Source organism: Diaporthe citri (assembly GCF_014595645.1).
Source record: "Diaporthe citri strain NFHF-8-4 chromosome Unknown scaffold_2, whole genome shotgun sequence".
Lineage (NCBI taxonomy): Eukaryota > Fungi > Ascomycota > Sordariomycetes > Diaporthales > Diaporthaceae > Diaporthe > Diaporthe citri.
The window spans coordinates 506,246-523,551 of record NW_025064847.1 but is presented as its reverse complement, the minus strand read 5'-3'; the positions used below and the strand labels follow the sequence as shown (position 1 = coordinate 523,551).

Sequence of the window (17,306 nt, the reverse complement as noted above, 5' to 3'; positions counted from 1 at the left end):
AGAAGACAAATGAACCGAGGAACAACGGTCGGGCTCGGCACTGAGGTGTTGGACCACATTCACAGCCAGGGCGGAAGACAGCTCAATTTATCAACCAGTTCAGTCCGAGTCCCACAGAGCGAACAGGGAATGTAGGTAAACGTATCGATATGTGAATTCAAGATTGATCCTTTCTGAGCTCCCTAAACTTTAATTACTCCTGTTGGCCGCGCCGCCCAATTTGTCCTGCACCGTACCGCCAATGCTGCCGTCTGTGGTGAACTGCTTGCCAATGGCGCCGTCCTTGTCAAGAGGCCCACCAATTTTCTGTGCTGTTCCTCCGATCGCTCCGTCCTCTGCGAAATCAAATATCAGCTAGCAGTTCTGGATCATTTTCAAGGAAGGGTGCGTACCTGTGAATTGTTTGCCGATGGCTCCGTCGGCGTCAAAGGCCTTGGGCTTGTCATGACCCAGGTGCGAGTTGGCTGGTGTCTGGACGCTCCCGGCCATCCCTCCGCTGCCGGTTTGCTTCATGGTGTACTTCTCAGACATGGTGACTTTTGTGGGGTATACACTTCTGGACTGTGGGTGTATTAAAGAGAGGAAGATTTCGTATAGGTGATCAGAATTCGATTATCGGTATAGTATGCTCATGTTGCAGGAGCGCAAGTTTAATATGTGCTGTGGACATAAGTACCAATCACTGTTGGGGGCAATGACGACACCCACGCTCATGACCCGTTGATCTGTATGAGGTCATTGTGACAGCGGCCAATATGTGGGTAAGCAGAGCAGCGGACTCCGCCGTTGATCAGCCTCAAAGGACTTGAGAGAGCCTGAGAGAGCCTGAGCATGCCGCTAAACAGATTAGCCTACCCTATCTAGTTCCGCGTCTAAGTGGGCTGTCGATCTGAATTACGCTGACGCTTTCTGAGACGTCAGGATCCAGCGGCACGTGACTGGCGCACATGACCGACAACATGGTCAACAGACTTCAGACCTACACCAGCGAGCTATTACTGATATCTAATAAGACAAACTCTGGGAAAAGAGACCGCATCGGGACTAGGAACATAAGTGCTACTCATTTTCATGAAATTATTGGACTTGACTGGCTTGTTCGGCACTTGAAGAGCGCGTCCCTGTCAACCCCCAGGCAAGCACCGTGACTCGCTGTTTGGTTTTGGGTCCTCAATATAGCTTCAGCTACTCTAGAGATGGATTTCTCAAACCTATCGGGGGAGTCGCAGCAGCGGGTACAAATTGTCCGAGGAGGACTTTCCGCGGAGTTTTCCGCGGATCAAACACTGAAACTGCACGTGTTCACGCCATGAAGCCAGCATATTCTGCTGAGTTGGGACTGGAAATTCAGTGACTGTCGTCAGAGACATCAAACGGGAGGACGTACCGACCAATTCTGTCGTCACGGATCCGCCACTGGATTTCGAATTTCAGCAAGGGCGTGAAGTTGGGTGAATTGCAAGCTATGAACGGCCCACCTCCCCCCTTGCACCATTCGAAGTGCAAGAAAATGTAGTTGGCAATGTCTTCCAACTTCGTGTGCGCTGCATTCCGGTCATGGGCGTCTGTCTCTGGGCGGTTCATGCTACTCATGCTCCCGGGTTATTACGGGGCTCGCGATACCAGCATGCATCGCAGCGGATACCATGTTAAGGAGACGCAATACCAAGGAGCTTGTATCTGATTCTCCATTCGCAGAATTCTGGATTTAAACTGCGTATGAAATGTTTTGCGAATGGTCTGGTCGATAAATAGCGTGCTGAGGTGACTGACATGGGTGCCCTAGCCCAGACATGTTTGGGGCTGTCCACGGCGCTCAAGGCTGTCAGCATCACTCTTAGCCAACCGTTGCATGACCTCCTGGGGGACAACCTATGAGGGAACTTCCTGATCATCACAGTGACAGGAGGTATTGCTTGAACACTACATGGTCTCCCAGAATATTGAGTCGCCGTTGACACGATCTGCTGACTTCTGAAGCATCTCCAAAAAATATCTCCGGGTGAAGGTCCAGATCCTGCGGCTTGTTACAGTGCGTATACCCTGTTGGCTTAGGGGGAAAGGGGCGTGATTCTGACTCCTTCGAACATGAACCCCTTGTACGACAAAATATGGTTTAGACCTCTAAAATAAAACCGTCTATAGGCGGCCTATACGCCGTTATTTAGTTACCTCCAAGCCACAAACTAATAAGCAACACGAGGACTCTATTTTGCTAGCTATTTTAGTACTAATTGGGAGACCGAGACTTAGCCGAATGTTCGTCTATATATATGGGTTAAATCTCCCTCCTTTAAATGGCTTAAATATACCTACCAGGGGGAGGGGGGGTTTCCGTTAACATCGCACCACTATATTAATATAATAGCGACATAATAATAATATATAATTAAGGTTTTAACATGCTTTTTTTATATATATATTGCATTATTTACACATTATTAATATATAGTTATTTATAATATATTATAACATAATGTTAAGAATTAATATTATGTTAACTCTTAATATAAAGGTAAAAAAAAACCTTTTTTTTATTCTTAACTTAACTACTTATTTCTTTTCTACTAGCTTAATTATTTACTATAAAAGGATTTATAAAATTACGGAAATATTTAAAAATAAAAGCAGATTTAAAGTTAATAAGGTTTAAATTAAAGCTTTTAATATAAATTTTTTAATAATATAAAGTTAATAGTTAATATAGCGCCAATATTAACATTAAGTTAATATTAATATAATTTAAAGCTTTAATATAATTTGCTTTTAATAATATTTTAATAGCCTTTTACTAGCATTTCGCTAGAATTATAAAATTTCGATTAAATGTCAAAACATAAGTGCATTGCGTAACCCAGTCAGGGACCCCCCCTCCCCCTGGTAGGTACTCTATTATCGTCCTGAATTCTTACAAGACCTCACATGACCCACCCATGGCTTACCGAAGCCTGGGGATCCCACAGGGCACGCACTTCTGACAATGACTCGCACCGGGACCATGCTCAATTATGTACTGTATGAGTGTGGGCAGACGAAACATCCTCGGGCAGAGGTAGGACAGCCGCACCAGTGTGGTCCTTGCCCTACATCTCAGATCTCGGCTTTTAACTGCCACACTCCAAGACGCCCTATTGGTGTTGGTGCTGCATTATGTACGTATGCTCCTTCGCGCGCGTGGCACCTTCTTCAAAGCACCAAACTCCTCCTTAACCTTGTCAATCAACCCATCAACAGTCAACACATCCAGGGCAACCCCCGCAAGACCCTTGCCAACCAAAAGAGACTTGTCAAAAGCCGGCCGGCTACCCGCGGCCACCTCAAACGCCGCAGTGTGAGGCCCAGTCTCCGGGACACTGCCGTCCTCGTTGGTGATCCCAAACCCGGCGCTGATGGACGGGAAGTCGTGGCTGAGGTTGCCCTGGTCGGTACTGGCGCTGCCCTGTGTATTCTTCGCGATCTCGGTGGGGATCAGGTCATCGCCGTGTCCCAGGCCGATGAACCACGCGGCGTACGAGTCCGCGAGGGCATCGTTCGTGACCATGTTGGAGTAGCCGTACGGCCTCATGGTCAGGTTGAGCTTCGCGCCGGTGGCCAGCGCGCCCGCCTCGAAGCACGCGTGCACGCGCTTGGTGAGGTTGTGCAGGTTGTCATCGTCCACGGCCCGGACGGCAAACGAGGCCGCCGACAGGTCGGGGATGACGTTGGTCCGCGTGCCGGCGGAGCTGATGAAGCCTTGGATGATGTCAGTGGAGCGGGTCTGCTGGCGCAGCATCGACAGCGCGTTGTAGGCGAGGATCAGTGCGTCTTGGGCGTTCACCCCTTCCCAGGGTGCAGCTGCGGCGTGAGCCGCCTTGCCGTAATATTCCACTTCAAACCTGTCTGTTGACGTGGTGGACATGTAGGGGGAGTCGCCGCCGACGCCTGGGTGCGAGATGAGACTGATGTCAATCTTGTGGTCTCGGTAAGCGCCAGCGTCGTTCAGCTTGATTTTGCCGCCTCCGCCTAAAGCAATTTATTAGCTCCAACTACGACTTCAACGTGGAATATCACAGGCGCGGTCCGTTACCTTCTTCTGCCGGAGTGCCGAAGAGAATAACTGTTCCGGCTAGCTTCTCAGTGCGCATGATTTCAGCAGTGGCAAGTGCTCCAGAGAGCGACGCCATGGCGATCAGATTGTGCCCGCAAGCATGTCCCAGTCCGGTCAATGCATCTGTGAAGATGATTATTGTCAGCATGCTGATTTCTTGACCAGGGTTGAGGTTGTTTGAGACCTACCGTATTCGGCATTGAATGAAACAACCGGGCCGTCGCCGTTGCCTTGGAATACAGCGGTGAAAGCTGTGCTAATATTATATGCAGACCGCGTCACGTTCCAGCCGTCCTGAGACTCGAGGAACGAGGTCAGGAGGTCATGAGCCCTGACCTCTTCATATTGAAGCTCCGGGTTATCGTGGATCTCAGTGTTGATGGGCCAGAGAGTCTCGCTTATAGAGTCGACATATTTGGACACTGCATCCGTATATGGGCTTGTTTGATTGTCAGTGGACTGCCGGGACGATAGGGCATGCGCAGAAACTTGGCCAAGGGTACAGAGAATTAGTGTACATGTGCAAAGCATCCACGAAGCCATCTTTTGAACGGGGCGGGAGCCAAGCACAGGCTGTTATTGCGAAGGTTATCGGGTAATAAGAGGTTATGAACCAAGTTTGAAAAGTCTACCGCATCTCAGCGAGATTCACAGGGCTTAATATACCACTTACTCCTCGTGTCAAATATTCACCTCTGGTGGAATTTTCAATTGTCATGTAAGCGACACCCGAGATGGAAACCGCTCTATCAGTTGTGATATGCCGACGACGAGGGTGTCGGATAATCGTCAGTGGGGTACAACACATCACCAGCACCCGATGTTGTCCGGCTAAGGCCTTCCCCTCATCGCCTCTGTCCAATTCGAGTAGATAACGCCGCCTATAGCGGTCAGTATTCCTCGCCGCGGAATCCACGGGGCTAGGAATTCTTCAATCACACACTAATCAGCAAAAAATGCTCCGCAAAAGATAAGGTAGGGCATCTGGACGGTCTTGGCCCGGCAATTGGGGCGGCCCACTCTGGTCGGTACAATGTAAATCAGTCTGACTCAGGGTGGGATTGCCAAGTGTGAACTCGACGAAGGCTTAGCCGGCTGAGCGAGCGGTAGTTAGTGCGCAAACTGTCGGACTGGCAATATGGCATAGGGTTCTTCTCGATTGTGAGTTGGACAATTAAGAGGCTGATCAATCTCCCGTCATGAACCTGGATCTTCGAGGAAGGGGATCATTATAAATACGAATCACCACGTTTGTGCGATCACTTCAATGATCATGCGTGAAATGTGTTGGCTGCATGTTCCTTCTGGCTCTTTGCGTTTTGTCTTTGCTTTTTCAACGTTCTGTACGCTCACCTCTGTTCAAAATGTAAGTTGTTGAGGTTGAAATTAGATTTTGCGACGCCCGGTGGACGTGAAATCATATCCCAATGGGGCTAGTTTTGGCGACAGGATTGAAGATGAAGACAAGAAGAGAGAGGTTATAAAACACTAAGATCGCCACTAGTCATTCAAAGTTAGGTTTCAACTTTTCCTTATTGCCGAATTGTTGTTCAACAACGGTGTGGTCTGAGAAGAGAACATCACCAGGTTCTAACTCACAATTTGAGAACGGGACATAGTAATTTGGGATAATTATATGCAGCCTCCTCTGCACACTGCGTTGCCTGAGAGCTGTTGCAACAGTTTTAACGCGCCGCAACTGGATCAAGGGCAAAGATGCAAGGGCCGCGGGCAGTTCCGCCGAATCGCAAGGGACAATCCATGAAGGCTCACAAAACACTGGGCTTCTTGGTGATTTGCATCACCGATCACCACGTCAACCCAGTGGACACTGCCAGACCTCCACGACAAAGTGACAGTGCCTGGTAAGGCCATGCGCGTGCAATCAGCGCGCTGAATATTTCCCAATATAGCAATTTAGATCAGAGAGGCGCGACAGCGCGCTTGGCAGGTGTCGAAAAGACCGTTGCGAGCGTAGCCCCCGGCGCGGCAATCAAACGGCCAAAGAAGACTCTATCTCTCGCAAGGCTTAGTAGTGGGCAATGACACCATACCCCGAGCCTCGCAGTGCATCGGTGTCGCCGCCGGCCAGGGCACGAACGCGACAACAGGGTTGTGGTCAGGTCAAGTCGGGGCTACGATCTGTTTTGAAGATCTCTGGGTGGAATCATCGCGCCCCATATCCTGTTTCATATCTCCCGTATTTATGATCTTGGCAGGGCGGTCTCAAGTTGCTTAACTACAAAACTTGGGTTGGCATATGCGTGATGTTACACGACCAGACGAACAAGTCTCACGACACAGGGGTTCCAGAAGGGGCTCAAAGAGTCCGATGTGGCTCACATTTTAAGGTTAAATAGACCCGTGATGCCACCATCACTCCGCTAAGATCAAAATCACCCTTCAGCCTCTCAATCAACTCCAAGATACAACCGCCTTCTTGGCTTCTTACCAGCTGGAACTGGCCATTTAATCTCACTTTAATCCATCAACAACCGTCACCCAAAGAAACAAACCCACCCCAATCCCAAAATGCGTGTCTCAACCGTCCTCCTTTTTATCAGCACCGCAGCAGCAGCCACCCTCCCCCTCACCGCCCGCCAGAACACCAACGCGCAGACCAAGTCGGCCAAGACGGGCCTGACAGATTAGGAGGCGCTGGACATATTCAACGCGCCCGGCGCCATCAACGGCAACGGCCTCCGCAACCCCATCGACGGCTTCAGCGCCGACGAGACAACCGACATCGTCCGCCAGGGCCTGGCCGAGTTCCGCGAGCAGAACGGCATCGCCGAGAGCAGCGACGACGAGGCGGACGATGCTCTTCCCGAGGGGGGCTGATGATCAGTAGTAGGGGGAAATGTTCATCCGTCGGCGTGGGCGGGAACGTTGTGTTGACGGTCGGAGGGAAAACGTAGCGTCTTATTCCACATACTTCTTTTTACAATTATTCAATATGAACGGCCTACCGGGTCTCAATCGCTTGAATTCTTGTGACAAATCGCTGTTATGGAAATCGCAACATGGTGTGGCTGCCAACGGTACCACGCAGCCTACAATGATCGAAATTTGTCTCTAGGGGTAAAGTAGAAACAGCAGTACACAACAAACGGTCGTCACCTCAGCACAGTGCTGAAATTCTCTTCAGGAAAACATCGTCTAGACATTCATTGATGACTGATCTCAGTACACGCTGTCGCTACCAGAAAAGAAGCGCTGCAAACAAATGCCCATGGTTTCCAAGCTCGATCAGCAACATAGACAAGACGCTTTTGAGGATCCAAACCGTTTCCAAACATGTGAAAAAATCATCCCAGGCATCAAGAATTCTCAGACCGTACGTATCACATGATATGATTGTCAACAATCAGTGTGGAAATTCCCAAAATCAAATGTAGAACATCGACTTCTCCAATTTCGGATGAATCTTCACAGTCGCAGCGACAGCGCTGCTGGCCCCCGCGGCGCTGCTCGCGTCGTCGGAGCTTCCCTCGAACAGGTCCGCCATGTACCGCCGCGCGCGCTCGCACAGGATGTCGGCGTGGTACGCGGGCGTGCAGATGCTGACGGCCTTTGTGGCGCGCGAGTACGAGTAGCACAGGGCCTGAGTGATCCGCTCGAGCTCGTTGGCCGCCGAGTCCTGCGGCCGGGGGGACTTGAGCTTCTTGGCCCGGTCCCGGAAGATCTCGTCCAGCACCACGACGTAGTGCGCCGGCCGTCCCGTGCCCTGGATCACCGCGTGCGACTGCAGGTAGAAATCCCAGATGCCCTCCTCCGTGACGCCGCGGTCGATGATCGTGCCGGGCTTGCAGTTGCCGCCGCGGTCCATGTCCTTGGTCTGGCTTGGGTAGAAGCGCGTGTGGTGGCGCTTGCCGACGATGATGACGGTCAGCCGCGGAAGACCCTTCTTAGTCCAGTCGGCCGGGTATATCTCTGCGCAGGCCTTGCGCATGCGCGGGATCTCTTCGTCGTAGACGGTCTGGTACTGGCCCTCCGACACGCCATCGCGGTAATCGATGATGTTCTCCGGCAGGTTCGCGTGTCTTCCCAGCGTCGTCCAGTTATTAAGGGCAGTTTTAAGCATAGGAGTGAGGTCGGACACCATCTCCTGGCGTGCCTCGCTTTGGATGCTGAGGATGCCAGGCCATTGACCAAAGTGCTTGTCTATAGACGCCACCAAACCGCCGACAGACGGTGCGTGTGATGACGAGCCAGGAGACGGATGGGTCACGTCAATGCCCAAAACCATGGTCTTATCCTCGTTGAGGAATGACAGACGCGATGGATCGACCATCTGGTTGTTGCCCCCAAGCTTAAGGTTGAACTTGAGGGCAACGTTGGCAAAGTACTGGTCTTCTCCTCTTCCACCAGTGAACTTTGATCCCACGACACAAATGGTATGGATGCCATACTTTGTGTCGCCAAGGGTTTTGACATAGCTATACAGCTCCGTGTTGTCGCTCTTGTCCCTGCCAGGGAGGATGACGAGGAGAAGATCCAGCTTGTTCGACGCCCTTTCGAACAACTTATCCAACTCCGGGTCGCTGGACGACTTCAAGGGAATTTCCTGACCAGGGAGCGCTGCTTGTAGGACCGTCACTCCGTTCTTGCTCAGTGAGGCAGAGAATCTGCCGACGGTAGCCTCGAGGTCTTTCCTCTCATAGTAAGACCGCCTCCCGTCTCGGATAGCGAGCCAGGACCACGTTTTCAGGTTGCCCGGCTTATTGAACATGACGTTCTCCATGTTCCAGCTGCCGAAAGCGACATTGACAGGCTTGTTGTTCTTGTAGAACACCTTGGGCTCTTGCAGCACGCGAGCCGGGACGGTAATCAAATTTCGGCCCGCGTTGATGCCGAATTGTGCCTGGTGAGATGTGATTAGCTATGAATTGTATAAGACGTCAAGAGAGACTGCGAGGCATTCTACGGAAGCTTTCAGGGCTTACCAAGAGAGGATTAGACTCGGTTGACAGACCACCTGTGAGGATGCCATCATTAACGATGGACTGTGCGTTGAGCCAGGGCCCGCGCACAGCAAATCGGATCATGTTTCTGGTTTGGTCGCCGCTGAGCTTTGCCATGGCGCTCTGGCCAGGCAGCACAACGCAAACTTCGGCGGGCAAGTAGGAGGGATTCTTGTCCGTGCCGACATTGACAACGGGATAGTCATCTCCACATGTGATGTTGTAGGTGTTCTTGAAATGGTCATAGACGCTGATATAACGGCCAGTGCCGGCAGACGCAGGCTGCGGCCCGGCTGTGGCAGGTGCTTCCGCTTTGCCTTTCGCACCTTTGCCCTTGCCCTTCTTCTTGGATGCGGCTTGGGCTGGCTCGGCACCTGGGGTGGAGGATGAAGCTGTTGCTGCCGTGGATCTATCTTCGAGCCAGAACTCAACGTGCTTCGGTCCAGCGCCGAACTCACTGACCCTGGGCCGATTGGGTCCCTGGCCGTCAGATTTCTTAGCCAGCCCGAAGATGGTCTTGGGACGGTGGACGACCTCTCCCTTCTTGTTCTTCTTCTCCTTGAGGTGTGTCGTTCGCACACGAACACGCTTGAGGAACTTTTCGAGGGAGCGCAATCCGCTGGGATCATAACGTAAGCCGTATGCCGTCATCAAAGCCGTCAGCTGTCCCTCGTTGTAGAATGCGCCATGGCTGACGTTGACGTTGACAAGAACGCGGGTGGTAGCAGCCCGGACGCTGGTGAAGAAGCCACGAAGAGCAGTCAGGCCTCGTCCGAGATCGAGCTTATCGGCATTGCCGCTCATGGAGAAGGTCTTGCTGGCTCCAATAGTTGCCAGGTTGTTGTTCGACTTGGCCCAGTGCTTGAGAAAGATGTTCAGACCCTGGATCATCTCCAACTTGCTGTCGTATTGAACTGCCGGGTTTGTAGAGGTGAGGAAGGACATGAGATCGCCAACAGTCATCGTCTTGGTGTACTTGGCCGAGACCTTGTACTTTGCGGCGCGCTCCTTGGGATCATCCTCCCCTTCAGCCTTGTACGTGACCTCAATGACCTTTTCAGTTCCTTCGAAGTCCAGTTTCTTGCGGGAGATCAGGGTGGACTTGAAGTCGGTGACCATGTCGCCTCGGTATTCCGCCAGCTCTGGCGACTCGCTGATCAAAAGACGGATAATCTGTGTACGCTTCTTTCCAACGACGTCAGGCTTGATCTCAGCGACATAGTACGAGTACAGCGTGAGGTCGGAAGGGGGGACCAGCTGGACGTAGTTGGCGTAGACGGTGATGGGCTGGCCCTCGGTGCCGTAGCCAGGTCGAGCTGGCATCACGTTAGAGCCGTCGATGCTCAGCGAGCTCATCGCGAACTCAGGTGATTTGCGGGCCTTCTGACGAGCATCCTCGACGGCCTTCACCTGGGCATCCGGGACGGGGACTCCTCCCGTGGGCGGCGTGTAGACTTGCGCAGCTGGCCGTCCGCCGCCGCGGCCGCCTCGGTCACCGCCACCTCTGCCCCGATCTCCGCCTCCGCGGTACCCACCACCACGATCTCCTCTGCCACGGTCGCCGCCACCACGGTATCCACCGCGGCCGCGGTCACCTCCTCCCCGGGCCGGCGGGAAGGCACCTCCTCGGCTTGGACCACCGCGAGCGGCTCCATCACCACGTCCTCGTCCTCTGCCACGGCCTCTATCAGCCATAGCCGGGCATGCAAGTGTCCAAGAACGTGCTGCTGGTGGTGCTGTGCTACAGTCGGAGGCACAGAGGCAGGGTTGGATGTCGGACAGCCGTTTCAACAGCTCGAGACAGCAATGGTCTAGCAAGTGATGTCGATGCAACAAAGAGCTATCAGGAGAGCATCTATCCAATTGAGGATATCTATATTTACATTAGCGCGGGATTCCGTGGCATGGCCAGGAACAGTGTTGATGAGCTGAGGTGGGGGTGGGTCGACCTACCTGCTAGCTAGGACAGCTCCAAAACCAGGGCGACGGAGCTCGAGCAGCTGCAGGTCCAGCCGGTCGGTGACTGCAGGATGAGGATGAGGATGAAGATGGCAAAAGGATTCTGAGAGAAAGACAGAAGAGACTGATGAGCTCCTCATGAGGCAAAGCAGCGGCAAGGAGGTGGATGATGGAAAGGTGGAAGTTGCCAAGGCAAGGGCATGAGGCCTACCTAGAGCTTGGGGACCTAAACTTTTATTAGTAAGGAGGGAGGGGCCAGGACCAAGGACAAGCTGTGAACCCTGACGGGCAGCGCAGCTGCAGTGGGTCACTCAATGAACACCCCTCCCCCCTTCCCGCTTGCTCTGTCCATCTCCTGCAAACCAAAGTCAAAAGAGCCCCAACCGGCCTTTCTTCTCCCCTTTTCCCTACTTGTGATTGATTGACTCATAGGAAATGCGTTACACAAGCTGCAGGAGGCCCGACAAATGGCATCGTGCACACCAGTGGGGTGAAACTTGTCTGCAGCAGTCAGACCCTAAGAAACAGACCGTTTCTTCGCGGACATGTGCTTTGCTTGTGGAGACGGTGTGGGCAAACGGAGCCAGGCCCAGCTGTGCAGGCACTATCAGTTCCTATGCACGGCTTTGCCTTGTGGGAGTTAGCAGCATCACACCCCCCCAAATGCAGATGTGTTTTGGGCCTTTTCTCTCACACACGCTACACTGCAACAAACCGATAAACCCCTCTTCATTTCAAAAGAAATCATGGCAACACTCCAATGAGGCAAACGATGGATGAGGCCGTCCGGCCAATACTAGTCAAACACTGTCTAGACGCAGGACCGTCCCGGTTGGATACTGCAAGTTCCAGATATTCTGAACGGGGACTTCGTAACGGGGACTTCGTAACGGGGACAACCCTTTCCCTACATCATAGCAACTCTACGTGGTGGAAATGGACGGCTATACAACATTCTTTGCCAAGCCACTCGAGTGTGCGGCAATGGAGTTTCTCCAAATCGCCACAGAGACTCCACTGTCTGTGTTCTGGGCGAGGCCCACTCGGATGTTTCTCCTCAATTTTGGAACAGAAAATCGACTTCAGCACTAATTTCAAACCATTTTTGATACCTAGGTATTGAGATATCTCCCACAAAGCGATTCACGCCAGAATTTCCACAGTTGTTCTCAGGAAAGTTAAAAATAACATTTAAGTGACAGACGTCTCCTTAGAATCATGACGAATATCTCGTTTTGGCCGACCATCTCCTTGTATGAGACTCTGGACACAGATATTCTGCAAGTTTGCGTTATCGTACAACCAGAAGAAACTTCTCTGCGTGTTCAGCGCGCTTTTAATTGAGGAATCGGGTAAGCCACTAATACTGAACGAGGCCGTTGGCGCATTAGACAAGGAACGGAAGGCCCGGTACTCAAGTTGCTCAAGACTGAGTTTGCGTCGCTCGCTTTTATGTCCTGATTCATAGATTCCACACTGAACGTCACTTTAATCTTGTTATGGTGTTTGGAAAGTCGAAATAGTTTAGTTTAGAGCGGCCGAGCAGCTACTGGGATTGGAAGGAGAAGAGTAGCGAAGGTGGCGGAAAATTAAGGGTTCACACATACTCAGCATGCATGTACCAGCCCCGCGAACGTGCTATGTAGGTAGACAATATGGCAGTTGATATTGTAATTTCCCGCTGTAAGGCATCTGTATCGAGATCAGTCATATAAGGAGAAGGCAGCTGAGGAGACCACCACACACGTTCGATACATTGGACGTATACATTTTCGGACAATGATGCGGAGACGGCACAGCAAGAAAAGAGGTATAGGCGCTCAGGATCAGACGCGTATGTATAAATATACGAAAGCCATTATAGGGTTCTTTATCTTGACAAAGAACGACATCCCGGGAACCTACGGGAGCCACCTTTCTGGCATACTCTTAAATTTGCTTGAGTTATATATGGAAATCCCGTGAGCTGAGAACAAAGTGCGAGCAACGGGACATTAGAGCGAACCGATAATCTGTATTGCGACACTGAGCTCTATTGGATATAAGTAAAGGAACGGAGAACCAAATGACCTGTGACGATAGACATAATATAACAGACTTTACAACGACTCAAAGTGCATCATACTCCTTAAATATTTATTTGAAGCGCAATTAAACACCCGAAAAAATGGCTGCCCCCGCTGGTTTACCAGACCTCGACACGCTAGATGTATTTGCATACGATGACCCAGTTCGGGATGAAATGGTCGATATTGTCTCTGCAGACAATACGCATCCCCGAGTAATCCATGACTACGTTCTTGACTCTGTAGATTGTGAGTATCTCTCGGACTTGTAGTGCGCTCCGTAGCCACATTCCTTTTTTTTAATCCTTGAGATTCACAATTGCTAACACCATGTGATGCAGGGCAGGCTAATAACCGCGGCGTTGACAGAGGGGACGGAGCGGGACCACCCAACGGGGTTAACACCGTCCAGGGTATTCTTGGCTTTGATACGGATGACATGGAATGTATTATGTGTAGCCAAAGAGGCGCTCTTGTGAGTATTGTTCCTTACCCCTTCCTGTTTCCCGCAAAGGTATATTGTCAACCTCAAGTACTAAATCGTATCCTTGCATCAGTGCGCCGGGCAATATTGTATTGACGCTGCCAAGGCGGATTTTCAGGATGTGGAAGACTCCAAGCTAGTGATTAGGGAGGCGAGATGGGGCTACGGAGTGTTTGCGTGGGCGAATATACAAAGTGGAACTGCCATCGGCGAGTACTTGGGTCGTCTTATGCCCCTCGATTCTGCCACGCCCGCCATCAGTCACTACAACTTTACGATCCCCGGCCATGCCGATTGTGATGCAGCGCAGTACGGTAATGTAGGTTTCCCACATTTTCTCTTCCCCTCCGCGTTTCCCATCCGGGACTGCACTCTCACGCCCCCCCCCCCCCCGGGGAGGTGCTCCGTACCACCGAGAACCGCAAGCACTAACACGCAGCGGCAACGACAGATCACCCGTTACGTAAACCACCACTGCGACTGTAACACCGTGCCAGAGGTGGCCATGTACGGCGGGCGCGCCGCGATGATCTTCAGGACGAGCCGCTTCATCAGGGCTGGCGAGGAGATCACCGTCGACTACGGGCCAGAGTACTTCAACGCCGGCTTCCCCTGCCAGTGCGACGCGTTCGCCTACCCGCACACGTCCGAGATGTACCGCAGGCGCGTCCATCCTGACGGCAGTCTCTCCCCCCGGGGCGTCGGCACCTATGGCAGCGCCAGGGGCCAGCGCGGCGGCGGTGCGAGGGAGCAGACTTTGCCCGGGCTCGGCGGACGACGCAGAGGCGGGTGGACCAGGTGTGCAAAAGACACGGCTAGAGAAGAAACGGCTGGAAAATACACGGGTTGAAAAGACACGGGTGGAAAAGGCATGGGTGGAACAGAGACGGATGCGCGTTTCCAAGACAAGGCTGAGCTGGCTTAAAAAGGCGTCTGCTCCCAGGGTCAGGCGGCGCAGGTCTTGGGGGTCGATGGCGTACAAAGGGCGACCCTGACCGAAATCCTTTGAGACGGTCTGCCCGTATTGCTGCCATTGGTGTGAGATCTTAAAAGAATATTTTAGTTTTAGACCCTGTCCGTTCAGGGAGTCTTCAGTATCGGGCGTTTGGGCTCGGGGGTCGTTTGCATGTACGCGTCGATGTTGAGGATATTGTTTTTACCATTCGAGATTAAATGTGAGTAATTAGCATTTGCTCTGAGTCTTACAATATGTTACAATTATGCGATCTTGTTTTCGGAGCATTCACTCGCATCTGATCGTTAGCTATTCGTGCATGCGAATCGATAGCAAACATAGACCCAGACGCATCGATGCCAAAAGACTCCGGAAAGCGTTTGAGGACAGCTTGAACGGCACGATAAAGTAATCGAATGAAATCGTATCAAGTGACAGTGCTAGAGGACCTCGGAAGACGGAGTCGAGTTGCCCGGGTGCATGACCAATGACACTTGAAAGGTTTTCCCGATCACAATCTCGTCGCTGCTCATAAGATGCGTCGCTGAACTCAATTTGAAATGGAAAACAATCCGTATACATCGGATTTATTATTCTTATGGGTCTTGTCATGCTTGTATGGCACCCGGGGATTTAAGCACCATCTCCGCCTACCCCAATCTTGCAACCGACCACGACAGCCGGTGTTCCAAGGATGACACCAAGACTTCCGAGCTTGCCGCACGGATGGTACAAAATCCCCTTTGAACGTAAGCAAGCCTCCACCGGCTGACTTCAGCGATAACTCCCAGTATGAACATGGAATCGAAGACACTGTTGAACAATGTCCGGGGCGTTGGCCCACTGGAGCTCACAACATGCCTCTTACTGCTCGTTGCAGTCCTGGGCGTGACGAGCACCATCCTCACCCGCTACCGAGCCGGACTCCGCAGCATCCCCGGGCCTTTCCTGGCAAGCATATCCAACCTCGACCGCCTCTGGAGCTGCTTCGCCGGGCAGATGAGCTACCACCTTAAGCTGCACGAGAAGTACGGCCCGCTCGTCCGCATAGGCCCCAAGCATGTTTCCTTCTCCAACGGTAGTCTCATCCCAATGGTGTACGGCATCAGCACCAGGTTCTGGAAGAGCGAGTTCTATGACATGTTCAACCTGGACGGCACGACCACGACGTTCTCCGAGCGGGACGAGATGAAGCACAGGGTGAAGAAGAGACCGGTCGCAGCCGCCTACTCGATGAGCACGATAAAGGAGCTCGAGCCGATGAATGATGAGTGCTCAGCCATACTCACCACCAAGCTCGAGGGGTTGGTAGGGAAGGATATTGACCTTGGGGAGTGGCTGCACTGGTATGCCTTCGACCTCATCACAACCATCGCATTTTCCAACCGCCTTGGTTTCATGGAGTCACAGACGGACGTACAGGGAGTCATCGAGGCGCTCTCGACCAGGCTGAGATACGTCAGTACCATCGGACAGGCGCCATACCTGCACAAGTACCTATCCGGCAACCGCCTAGTGAGCTGGGTAACCAGTCACCTCCGAGACACCGACTCTCTCAACCCAACCAAGTATCTCATCGGCTTCATCACGCAGCAGGTGCGGCGCCGCGAGACCAAGGACCCCAGCACGATAGAGCTGAACGATCTACTCGGCCGCTTCAAGCGCTTCAAGGACGGCGAGCAGGTCATGGATGACACGGAGCTGATGTCCCACGCCGCCGCCAACGTCCTGGCGGGAAGCGACACCACAGCCGCAACACTGCGGGCTCTGATTTACAACCTGTGCCGCAATCGCGGCATTCACGGTAGGCTACTCGCCGAGATAGACGAGGCAGAACGGCAGGGCCAGCTTTCGGACCCGGTCACGTTCGAGGAGGCGCAGCAGCTCAGGTACTTCCAGGCGGTCGTCAAGGAGGCCCTGCGCATCCATCCCGCGGTCGGCCTCCTGCTCGAGCGCGTGGTGCCCAAAGGGGATGCAGAAATCGGCGGCGTTTGGTTACCCGAGGGGACAATCATCGGTATAAATCCATGGGTTGCGGCGAGAGATCGATCCGTGTATGGAGAGGACGTGTATGCCTTCCGGCCAGAAAGATGGCTTGAGGCAGACCCTGCACAACTACGACTGATGGAGAGGAACTTCCTCGCGGTACGTAAATGATGCATTTTAAGCTCTGGAGTCTTGGTCATTGACCTCTTTTTAACGCCGTCCTCTCTGCTAACGAATTATTAGTTTGGTGGCGGCTCCCGGACCTGCCTGGGAAAGAACGTCTCCTTGTTGGAAATATCCAAGTTGGTGCCACAGCTGCTGACGAGGTTTGATTTTGAGCTGTCTGATCCCGCAAGGGAATGGAAATTGCATGACTACTGGTTCGTTTGGCAAACTGGCCTGATCTGTAGAGTCATCCGACGGGAGAAGTAAGTCACACCTAGGCGAGTGAGTGAAGCTCAAGGAGACTACGGTACTCGTCCATCCTCATGATGCCTGAGTGAAAGCTAGGAGCCGATGTTTGTACGAAATTTAACATCTCGACAATACAAGTTCTTTATGGCGGGGCTTGCGGTCCTGTTCTTCTTGCGTGGTAGCACCATACACTGCGCGTGCGCACTCTGTGATGTCATCACAGTATTGACGTCTTGCTCCTAGAACAATATGAAGGGCGGAGAGAGATCAATGAGACTTGGAAATGCAAAATAAAACGCTAGGAGAAGAAGACAGAGGTCTCTTCCAGACTCATTCAGATGAAATGCCGCAAGCTGTGTGCGTAGCGTCTCGCTCACTCCTTACTAGCTGT

The 17,306-nt window shown here is 52.4% G+C and overlaps 5 protein-coding genes across 5 annotated transcripts; 2 read left to right on the top strand and 3 right to left on the bottom strand.

Moving 5' to 3' along the window:
- Nucleotides 1–189: 189 nt before the first annotated feature.
- Nucleotides 190–531, bottom strand: INS49_005805 (uncharacterized protein; the record flags this gene model as incomplete). Its single annotated transcript, XM_043166583.1, has 2 exons — nucleotides 190–335; nucleotides 393–531. 2 exons carry the CDS (start codon nucleotides 529–531, stop codon nucleotides 190–192), a joined length of 285 nt encoding a protein of 94 aa, XP_043027727.1.
- Nucleotides 532–3,148: 2,617 nt separating this feature from the next.
- On the bottom strand, nucleotides 3,149–4,630 carry INS49_005804 (uncharacterized protein; the record flags this gene model as incomplete). Its single annotated transcript, XM_043166582.1, has 4 exons — nucleotides 3,149–4,002; nucleotides 4,067–4,210; nucleotides 4,276–4,509; nucleotides 4,606–4,630. The coding sequence occupies 4 exons, from the start codon at nucleotides 4,628–4,630 to the stop codon at nucleotides 3,149–3,151; spliced, it is 1,257 nt and encodes a 418-aa protein (XP_043027726.1).
- Nucleotides 4,631–6,619: 1,989 nt separating this feature from the next.
- INS49_005803 (uncharacterized protein) lies at nucleotides 6,620–6,928 on the top strand (the record flags this gene model as incomplete). The annotated part of the gene is made up of 2 exons (XM_043166581.1): nucleotides 6,620–6,634; nucleotides 6,740–6,928. The coding sequence occupies 2 exons, from the start codon at nucleotides 6,620–6,622 to the stop codon at nucleotides 6,926–6,928; spliced, it is 204 nt and encodes a 67-aa protein (XP_043027725.1).
- Nucleotides 6,929–7,475: 547 nt separating this feature from the next.
- INS49_005802 (uncharacterized protein) lies at nucleotides 7,476–10,746 on the bottom strand (the record flags this gene model as incomplete). The annotated part of the gene is made up of 2 exons (XM_043166580.1): nucleotides 7,476–8,951; nucleotides 9,034–10,746. The coding sequence occupies 2 exons, from the start codon at nucleotides 10,744–10,746 to the stop codon at nucleotides 7,476–7,478; spliced, it is 3,189 nt and encodes a 1,062-aa protein (XP_043027724.1).
- Nucleotides 10,747–13,177: 2,431 nt separating this feature from the next.
- On the top strand, nucleotides 13,178–16,933 carry INS49_005801 (uncharacterized protein; the record flags this gene model as incomplete). Its single annotated transcript, XM_043166579.1, has 6 exons — nucleotides 13,178–13,325; nucleotides 13,418–13,551; nucleotides 13,634–13,879; nucleotides 14,012–14,358; nucleotides 15,307–16,660; nucleotides 16,745–16,933. 6 exons carry the CDS (start codon nucleotides 13,178–13,180, stop codon nucleotides 16,931–16,933), a joined length of 2,418 nt encoding a protein of 805 aa, XP_043027723.1.
- Nucleotides 16,934–17,306: the final 373 nt, after the last annotated feature.